This window comes from Homarus americanus, unplaced genomic scaffold (genome assembly GCF_018991925.1).
Source record: "Homarus americanus isolate GMGI-L3 unplaced genomic scaffold, GMGI_Hamer_2.0 scaffold19117, whole genome shotgun sequence".
Lineage (NCBI taxonomy): Eukaryota > Metazoa > Arthropoda > Malacostraca > Decapoda > Nephropidae > Homarus > Homarus americanus.
Genome location: NW_024754704.1, coordinates 926196 through 936448, shown reverse-complemented (window position 1 = coordinate 936448; position 10253 = coordinate 926196). Strand labels below are relative to the sequence as shown.

The window sequence follows — 10253 nt, the reverse complement described above, 5'->3', positions numbered from 1 at the left end:
GGGGCCATGGATAGGTTTCTCACACACACACACATACAAAAAAAAAACAGTGCAACATGTCACACCAGGATACGGACTAACACCTGACACCTCAACAACATAACTTTCATGACACCTCGTAAACGCTGACTAAATCCGGGGTGATTGTAACCCTAGAGCGGCCCACCGCTGTACTGATTGATGGCTGGCTACACCCGTCACTTGAGCTGACCCCCTCCTACCCTCTCCCACCACCACTACCACCTCCACTACGCACTACTGCCAAGTACTGTGTACGTATTGGTAAAGTCTGGCCCTGAATGAGTTCACACTGGCAGATTATCCCAAGAATTCACAACTCTCACTACAAAAAAGTTTGCCCTGACAGTTTTCTGAATTTGTGGCTTCTTCAACCTGAAGTTGTGACCTCTAGTGGGGCGGTGCATCAGCCGGTCCAGTATGTCCTCTGAGGTGCTTGTAGACTTATATTAGGTCACCGCTTGCCCATCTACAGCAAAGTATAAGCTAGACAGTTGCAGGTGTTCCAATCTCTCTGGGTACCTGATGTGCCGGAGTGGATGCACCAGTCTAGCAGCCCTCTTTTTGAAGTTTTCAATCTCACTGCCTATAATTATAAAATATATTCCCTGTACCGTTGCCATTAAACAAATAATACAAGTAAATTGAATGTTTGTTTGTTCTTTTATCCCACACAAGTTGGTCCACTGCTGCACCTCACTTTCATGATGCTTCTCTCTCACTTCCTTTCCTCCTCCCTCCTGTCTATATCTCTCCCTATTCCTTATGTTCCCTCCCCAAATATCCTGTCTCTCCCTTTCCTTTTTCATATCTCTAACTCCCCTCCCCCCATCTCTCCTACCTTTCCCACTGCTCCTCCCCCAGGCGGGTTATGGCCGGGTCAGACAGGTGACTAATTGTAGTGAACGAATATCATATGACAGCGTGAGGGCACAAAGCTGGGCACAGTCGGAGGTGCTGTGGCAGTACAGGTGGCACTTCACGGTGCGCGCGTGTGTGTACCTCTCATTCCTGTGTGTGAGGTCGAGCCTGGTCACTGTTGTCTTATATGTGTTTTAACAGCCAGCGACCTCAAGCATTGTTTACCAAGTCTCCGTTTCTACATCAAGGGAGACTCGAGTTACTACCTCATGACGTGTTCTCAACCCAGCTGCCGTCTTGAAGAAAAGTATATACTGTACTGTATCGTGGAAAGACACCTTAAATTTTCGTGAATTTTCAAGAACGGAAGACTCAACAGAAGTGATAACTCGGTGAAGTTATAAGAAAGAGATTATATGAAAAAGGAGAGAGTGAACGGTACAGGAGACAGAAGGAAAGGAGGGGTCGTGTTGCATGTTCAAGGGTGTGCAGTGAGTCTCGTGTGCGGGTGCCTGATGGAGGGCAGGACGAGGAGGACCTCCAGGTCAGCCATGAAAGGTAAGGATGAACAGTAACAGACATTAGGATACTCAAAGGTTTGAACGTTCATGTCTCCTACTACCTACAGGTTAAGAACACATCCTGGTCACCTAAGTTTCGAAAAAGAGACAGATTCTAAATTGTGTCGCTGCTTGAGTGTGTGATGACTTCTTCAGGGTAAACCACGAGATTTCACAAGGTACCACATCAATCCCATCCCATCCCATCACTCCTTATTTATATATTCCTCACTACATAAAACTATATTCTTCAGACTGTTGTATCAGTTTGGTTAACTCACTTACCCCCGTCAGGAAGCAGCGGGAGTAGCAGAAAGAGCAGCGGTAGCAGAAGCAGGGACTTCCTCTCTGCTGTGCCCTCGGCAACAGAGATAGAGTCAGGGGAGCTACCGGGGTCAGGTAGGTGGCTGGAAGTTGTGTTCCATATGGATACAGATATTTCTTTAAACCTAGTTAGATCAAACTCTACACCATGACAACACAACATAACTTTTTCCTTACTTTTTACTTACTTTTACTTTTATCCTCTTCACCACTGATCGGCTCGTTAGTCGCTTGGGCGATCAGCAGACGGAACATTACACAAGTTAATTACAGTAGTTATCAACGATGTCTTTTGCTTCTAGTTCTTCCTCTCCTCTGTCTCCGTCACTCGCTATCTTCCCCCTCCTTATTCCTTATTTGAAACTGAAACAGATAATTTAGCCACAATAATACAGATACAAAGTGACAACAACAGTATTGACTTGGCTGAACCTTTCGAGGGCTGTAACTCTATTGTAGTCACTTCAATGGTCAAAACACCGAACGAAAACCAATTAATCATATCCCCTTTAGTTCATCCCAGACGCTCTCCTCCTTACTCCACTGCCTGCCATCAGTATCCCATTGAAACCACACACACACACACACACACGCGCGAGTATTCCTTGTTCCTCGCAACAGTGGAACTTTTTTAACTCTTCCCCTGTACACATCTTTCCCTCTACGCCTAATTTACAGCTCTAGTGTATAATATTTACCTTCTTTGTGCCAAACTTTTCCTCGTTAAGGCACGTCGAAGAACGCCCTGAGGGAGAGAACCCGCGTTGAGAGTCTCCGGAGAGCCTACCTGGAGCTGCAGGCCGCCATCCCCTCCGTTCCCCCCAACACGAAGCTCTCCAAGGTGGGTTTCACACAGTCCATCACGCCCGTGGCTGAGTCCCAAAGCTGCGTCAGTTCAGTGCTGGAAACTAACCATAGTAAACAACCAGTCACATCTCAGTTTAACATCTGCAGGTATAGACATTTCTACAGGCGCTGCATCTCTACTGTATAGAGGAATATTCACACACAAAAGTGCCATTGTACTCTAAACAAAAATAAGAATGAGTCACAACAGGGAAACTTGTCCACACACACACACTTATCTTCACGTCGTGCCTGTACGTAATCTTCCTTCGCTACACCTGGCTTCCCCTCCTCCCCGTACAGTTGGACGTGCTGGTGCTGGCCACCACCTACATCTCCCACCTGTCGCAGCTGCTGGAGGAAGATGACGCCCGCGCCACCCACGACACCAACAACAACACTACCAACACTACAACCAAGCCTCTACCACAAAGTCACCATGCCCCCACCGGTACCACCACGCTGGAAGGAGGCGCCCGTAGGATCACGCAGAAGGGCCTCCTCCACCCAGTTAAGGCGAGTGTTCCTGTAGGACCTTGAGGATCGGGTAGGTGAAGATGTCAATAGGAGGGACGATGAAGGGAGGAAGGGGAGAAGGGAGTTAGGGGTGTGGATGGACATGAACAGGAGAGAGAATAGCTACATTTCCTGTCAAGTTCTGAATGATCAATTACTTCATGTTATATGTTTCAGAAATGGCCGATGCGCGCCCGTCTGTACGCGGGTGTGGGAGCGACGGAGGCGGCAACCTTCCTGTCAGAGCAGCCCCTCACCACCACAACCACCACCACACGACAATACCGCACCAACAAGATAATGGGTCCTGCGGTCACCACGCTACACTCACGCGGGCCCTCCCTCCACCAGGTCCCGCCCCAGCCTACCCTTCCCACACCCGTCCACCACAAGTCGCAAAATCCGGCGGTAGTAGATTACACATCCGCCAGCATGACGTCTTCGGGAGTCTTCGTGGACGAATTTGGCGGCCTGGGGGATAAATCCTACGGTTACCCCAACATGTGTGAGGTCCCCCAGTGTCCACCAGGCCCTCCCCCACCGCCATATCCCGCCCCTTACATGGACGAGTGGGAGGGTGAGGGCTTGTGGGGACCCAGCCTACCATACAATGACCCCACCTCCTGCCACTCCCCCTGTAGGGTGACCCAGCCCTACACGGCTTACACGGCACGCTGGGCAGCCTGGCACGACTAGGATATCACCTGTGTCTGACATGAACCTGAAAAATGACGTATCAAAATTGAAATTGCCACAGTTGATTAATCCAGAATAATACACAAACAAAGTGAACAACAATACTGAGAGCCTTTCGAGTGTTGCAGCTCTCTTGACGGCACCTGATCACCTGATATATACTGAACATTTATCTGAAGAAGCAATATTAAATAACACATACTAAGTACCATCTGAATAAAATACATATCTATTTTACATTTATAATAATCAACAATTTATTAATTATGTCACTCTTCAACTTTTTTGTTTGCTTATTGTTAACATTAATGTTTTAATATACTGAAGGGGACCCCGTGTTGCTGTGTTGCCCCAGAGCCCCACTAGATCAGCCTCTGTACACTTTACTAGACTGAAAGTTTATTAATCCTGTATTCTTCACCGAACTACATATTGTACACTAAAATTAATATATTTGACGTTAGTGTTCGTCATACCACAATTTGAGAAAACATATCTTGCTTTCAGGAATTTTCAAGACAAAGAAAAGAGAAATATGAAAAAAAAAACAATTCTCTTAATGGAAGATCATAAAACCCATTACTGTTTCCTGACGTGTCTGTCGCTTCACTGTCAGTCTGGTTCTTATTTTCTTTAATTTATGTCATCATCATACAAAAGATTGTGGACGACATTAATTAAGAACCAGACGGACTGTGAAGTGTTACAGGAATATCTCTTGATTACAGGAGTGGTCAAAGGATAAAGTAAAAGTAAAGTAAGTAAAAATAAGGTGTTTTAACGTTACGAAATGAAAGACAGATGGACCTATAGGTCATACCAATAGTAAGATCGAGACGTATCACAGGTCCCAAGAAACATCCATCAATAACGAAGACTAAGTGTAAAAAGGACCAGAGTGAGTATGTTAGCAACGAAAGGATTCTCGGACCAATGTGAGAAGGTAAATCAAGTAACCAAATTACAATATAAGGACTTACACAAAGGTCACACACATACCTTGATGGCACCGTCCCTCATCATCCCGTTCTTCCAAGGTGAGGATGTGAGGTCTTTCCCAGCTTGGAGTACTGTCATTTGAATTAGAACGTCTATAAAAAGGTTACCAAACTGGTGCCTGCACTCTCAACCTCAGAGGACATTACTCAGTCTTGTGACAACTAGCGGATGCCCACCCCACTAGAGGTAACAGCCTCAGGTATTTAGAAACCATGCACAAGTTGAGAAAAAAATATTAGGGCAAACTTTTTAAGAGAGTTGTGAACTCTTGTAACAACTGCCAGAGAATATTGTGACAGCACAGTGTTAGGTCACAGTGTTAGGGCAAGGGGGGACCTAGTTGAGGTGTATAAGCATCTCAGGGGGCACTACTCAGTTGAGTGTCCTTACTTGGAGCAGGCAGACGCTCGCCCCACAAGGGGTCACAGCTCAAGATTGAAGAAGCCGCAAGTCCAGAAAACTGTGAGGGCAAACTTTTTCGGAGTGAGAGTTGTGAACTCTTGGAACAATCTACCAGAGAGTGTTGTGACGGCACAGAGTGTGAGCTCTTTCAAGAGAAGACTTGACCAACACTGGAGCGGGTTCAGGTACATTCAGGAGCCGGTGCAGCGACCAGTACTTGCCAACAGTGCGTGACAGAGAAGTGACCGATCGCCCGGGCGGCTAGCGAGCCGATCAGTGGCGAAGAGGATAAAAAAAAAAAAAAGGTCACGAGACTTGATGACCAACACCGTGCGGCCCTGGGAGAGAATAAGTGTTGTTTTGTTTAGTCCGCCGGGTTAAAAGGAAACTCGCTCATCCAGGTAACTTTGAAATTTATGAACTTTATTTATAGATGGATAAAAATAGTCATAACCGATATAAAAACAGTTAAAAATTATGTTTTATTAGATATAAATATTACTGTTACATTGGACGTTGGTTAAAGCTAAGTTGTATTTCTTGTTGTTGTGGTGTTAGTGCCTCAGTGGTGGATGGCCATGTATTGGTGTGCTCCTGTCACTAGTGTGGCAAGACAGGTATTATTTCTCTCACCACGACAGATTGTTCATCATAATTTCCCAACAAGAAGAAAGAAAATTGTGATAGGTTCTTTATGGGTAAGTTAACTGTCTTGTGGTGGTGGTTCCCCGTGTCTGGTGATAGATACACAAATAGAATAGATAGATATTTTATTCAGTAAGATCATTATACAAATTTACATTGATTTAGCATTTACATAGTGTATATATCCAGTGTGCATATAAAGCGTATTTATACAAACAGTGTACATAGTGCAGGTAAAGACAATGCCTATAGGTATACAGTATAGTACTGTAAGTGCAGGTATACAAACAATGTTAAATAAGTGTTCATTCATTGATTAAAAAGGTACTTTTCTAGTAGCAACTCTACAGTGACCTCATCTTTTGGTTACAAACTAAAAAAAAACAAAGACTGAATATGTCTGGTTTAAGCAAGAACGGACCACCGAGGACGGGTCCGACTAATTACCCAAATGTAGCCGCAATGAAGTAAAATAATGGTTCTACATGAATAAATCGGACTGCCAATCACTTCTCGGCTAGTATTTGGTGTCACAAAGTCACAAAAAATTGGTAAACTTAATTTAATCTGAGTTAATAGATCAAATGCATGTACCTAACCTAACCTAACACAACTCAGATTAAATTAAGTTTACCAATTTTTTGTGACTTTGTGACACCAAATACTAGTCGAGAAGTGATTGGCAGTCCGATTTATTCATGTAGAACCATTATTTGACTTCATTGCGGCTACATTTTACTACATTTGGGTAATTAGTCGGACCGCCGAGGACTCTCACACCAATGTATACATATATGGTAATAGTCTGGGCAAACTAGCTACCTAACAAAAAGTTACCTTATAAGATAGCTTATTTCTTACCTAAATATTAGACAAAATTGGGTGGAGGAATTGCATCCAATACTGAAGGGGCGCAACAAACATGGTGTTGATGTCAGGCGGGTGGCACACATTTTATTTATTTATGAGAAAACTATGGAAAAACAGACGATGAAAAGTGCTATTCCTCCACCTGATTTGTTTTATATTTGAGGTAAAAAAATAAGTTTTCTACTCGATATTTTTCATTAGGTAGCTGGTTAACCGGGACCCCTGTCCTCTACTCGGTATAGTACAGTATAAGATTATGGTACTTTCAGGGGATCAACAGTGACAATCATTGTCCAAAAGTGTCACCAAGATGGTTTTCTACAAATGGAAAAGAAGAAAAGCCAACTTGTAACGTTGGAACCATCGGCCATGTGGACCACGGGAAGACCACCCTGACGGCAGCTATCACCAAGGTCCTCCATAAGGATGGACTTTCCACCCCCATTACTTATGATCAGATTGATCGTGCACCTGAGGAAAAATTGAGAGGCATAACCATCAACACTGCACATGTTTCCTACTCCTCGTCACTAAGGTAAATATGCTTCTAAATATTGTTATTTGTGATACTGTAGTTAGTTTCTTAATGAAGGTGCCAGAATGAGTGATCTCTCAAGCTATAAACTCACTCAATAGTAGAGGGGTAATGTGTCAGTGTACCATTCATGTTCCATCCCCTTGCTGCTCTGCCCCAAAAATAATAAACTAGACTGCTTATGCTGTGAAATGAGGTGGAATGTGGCCCAACTGACTTTTTCATTATTGATTCCTGTAGTTTGATGTGGCTTCTGGATTCTTATGGATAGCATGGTCAGGGAGATCGCAAGACCCAAAACACATAGCCTAGCACATCTTTATGTTATGAAGTCCCTTAACCTAAGCGTTCAGGGTTCCTCCAGTGACACACACACACACACACACACACACACACACACACAGAGGTATTCTTCCCACCTACCTCATTAGAAGTGACTGTGTACAATGAACAATACTGCATCAGACTACTTGTTACACCTTGATATTGCACATCTTAGACCTATCCACATCGTCTTTATTGAATTATCCAGAGATTTTCTATTTCTTCATTACCTTTCTTTTTTTTAAATTTTATTCATTGGTTATTTAATTACAGTACGCTGTACTGTACTGTACTGCCATATTTTAAGAGGTTTAAACATCTATCATTGCATATTCTTAAAATGAAAATAGATATAATAATACTATAGTATTTCACTGAATTATCTTTTCAAATTTTTGCCATTTACAGACACTATGCTCACACTGACTGCCCAGGTCACGCTGACTATGTGAAGAACATGATATCTGGCACATCTCAGATGGACGGAGCCATCCTTGTTGTTGCAGCAAGTGATGGACAAATGCCACAAACTAGAGAACACCTCCTACTAGCCAAGCAAGTGGGAGTGGGGAAAGTTGTTGTATTTATCAACAAGTCTGACCTCGTGGAAGATGATGTGTTAGAGTTGGTTGAGCTCGAGGTTCGGGAGTTATTGGAAGATTTTGGTTTTGATGGTATTAACACACCCTTCGTGAATGGCTCTGCCCTCCTTGCCCTACAGGGAGATCAGGGAGTATATGGGGAAAAGAGCATTTTGAAGCTAGTGAAAGCCCTGGATGAATATATTTCGATTCCAACCCGAGATCTTAAATCTCCCTTCCTGCTGCCCATAGACAATTACTTTAGTGTTCCTGGCCGTGGATCTGTAGTAACTGGAACTCTCAAACAGGGTATCATCAGAAAAGGAGAAGAGGCAGAACTACTTGGCTTTGATCGTCGAATAAAGACTGTTGTTACTGACCTTCAGGTAGGTGGTGTAGTGACAACTGTGTACAGTACAATAAAGGTTAAGTGATTGGAATGGTTTAATTGTGAAGTAGTATGGCAGACAGTTACTAAGGGTGAAATATAGATTGAGTTTTATAGTGTACAGGTATTACATTATTAAAGAAAGTTTAGCACAATTTTTAACATAGAATTGAATTTAGAATGAGTAATGTAAGATCATATGATCGCTTGCATCATCTCCTCATTTGAAATTTTCTTCGATGCTTTTTAATATTATTTTTATTCATGTTTGTTTTATTTATATTTACCACCTATGGTACTGTATTAATATTGCTAAGATTAGGTTTACTCTTGCTGCTAGATTTGCTCCTTAACTCTGGTCCATCATTACTTGAGAATTGCTCTTGGGGAAACACAGGAGCCTACTGTACTGATCTTGGGGTAAATTCTGTGTTTGGTCTCAATTTATATTAGTGATTCTTTTAAATTATGAAAGTTGTATTGGAAATTATATGTTTAGAAACCTATGTATAGTATACACCTTAATGAAGGCATGTATGCAGCTAATATACATACAGTATATGACTGTTTATTTAAAGCCTATTTTGTGTAGAGGTCTGAAGATCACTTGCTATTTCCATAGGTATTCAAGAAATCTGTACCAAGGGTAGAGGCAGGGCAGAACTTGGGTGCATTACTTCGAGGTGTTCGTCTGGAGGTACTCAGTAGAGGCATGACTCTCTGTGCTTTAGATTCCCAAAAATACGGCAATAGGTTAGTTATATATATATGTCTTTGTTTTCATACCATTTTTAGCTTAAAGTATGATGGCTAGAAACAAGAATAAATACTGTACATGTATGATGGTCATTTAGTAGTTCTACAGGTGAGTGCACTGCTGAGATAGGTGTGAGAGATTCTGCTCATAGGAAGAAACCTGATGTTGTATGCACTGTTTAATGTTTTTCACCCATAGTGATGTCTGCTTAATCGATTCCTAACAGTATTATCTTCATTGTCCTGGGGTGTTACATCCCTTTAAATGCATGCTGTACCTGTCGTATGTTTTCACCTTACTTAAATAACCTGAGTTTATTGTAGCCAACTTTTCAATGTGTTTCAGGTTTGAAGCTGCATTGTACCTCTTGAGCCGTGGAGAAGGTGGTAGGTCTCGCCCAGTAACTAGTCAGTACATACAACAACTCTATAGCAACACCTGGAATGTGACTTGTCGTGTTGACTTACCAGAGGGTGTGGACATGTTGATGCCAGGTATGTGACTCCACACATTCTCTTATCCTTGACCTGAGAGTTACCGAGCATCACTAAGCAATTGTTTGTATCAATTCCACTTACCATCATGTACTATAGCAGTTCAGATTGATTGTATTTAATTGCTTTTCTCATGCAGGTGACCACGGAACAGTGCTGGTGACCTTACAAGAGCGCATGGTGATGGCTCCCAACCAGCCATTTACCGTCAGGGAAAACAATGTTACTGTTGCCACCGGCATAATAACTAAAGTATCACCAAGTGTAGTAATCAGTCAGAAGAGATTAGATAAAATTGATTTTAAAGCAATTTCTAACTAAATAATTTTTAATATAATTAGTCTTGGTTTTAGAGTATATTTAATAAATTATATAATTAATACACTTTTTTATGGTACCTACATGATATATATTTACAGTACATGAAAGGTTGCAAT

General features: G+C 42.4%; 2 protein-coding genes across 2 annotated transcripts; both read left to right on the top strand.

Annotated features, from left to right (window-relative positions):
• The first annotated feature begins 960 nt into the window (after nt 1-960).
• Nucleotides 961-4277, top strand: LOC121856039 (transcription factor 23-like). The gene is made up of 5 exons (XM_042351306.1): nt 961-1437; nt 1734-1838; nt 2492-2604; nt 2913-3125; nt 3303-4277. The coding sequence occupies exons 1-5, from the start codon at nt 1296-1298 to the stop codon at nt 3819-3821; spliced, it is 1092 nt and encodes a 363-aa protein (XP_042207240.1). The 5' UTR covers nt 961-1295; the 3' UTR covers nt 3822-4277.
• A 1480-nt stretch (nt 4278-5757) lies between these two features.
• On the top strand, nt 5758-10196 carry LOC121856038 (elongation factor Tu 2-like). The gene is made up of 6 exons (XM_042351304.1): nt 5758-5920; nt 7007-7272; nt 8005-8563; nt 9188-9318; nt 9668-9816; nt 9956-10196. The coding sequence occupies exons 1-6, from the start codon at nt 5795-5797 to the stop codon at nt 10135-10137; spliced, it is 1413 nt and encodes a 470-aa protein (XP_042207238.1). The 5' UTR covers nt 5758-5794; the 3' UTR covers nt 10138-10196.
• Nucleotides 10197-10253: the final 57 nt, after the last annotated feature.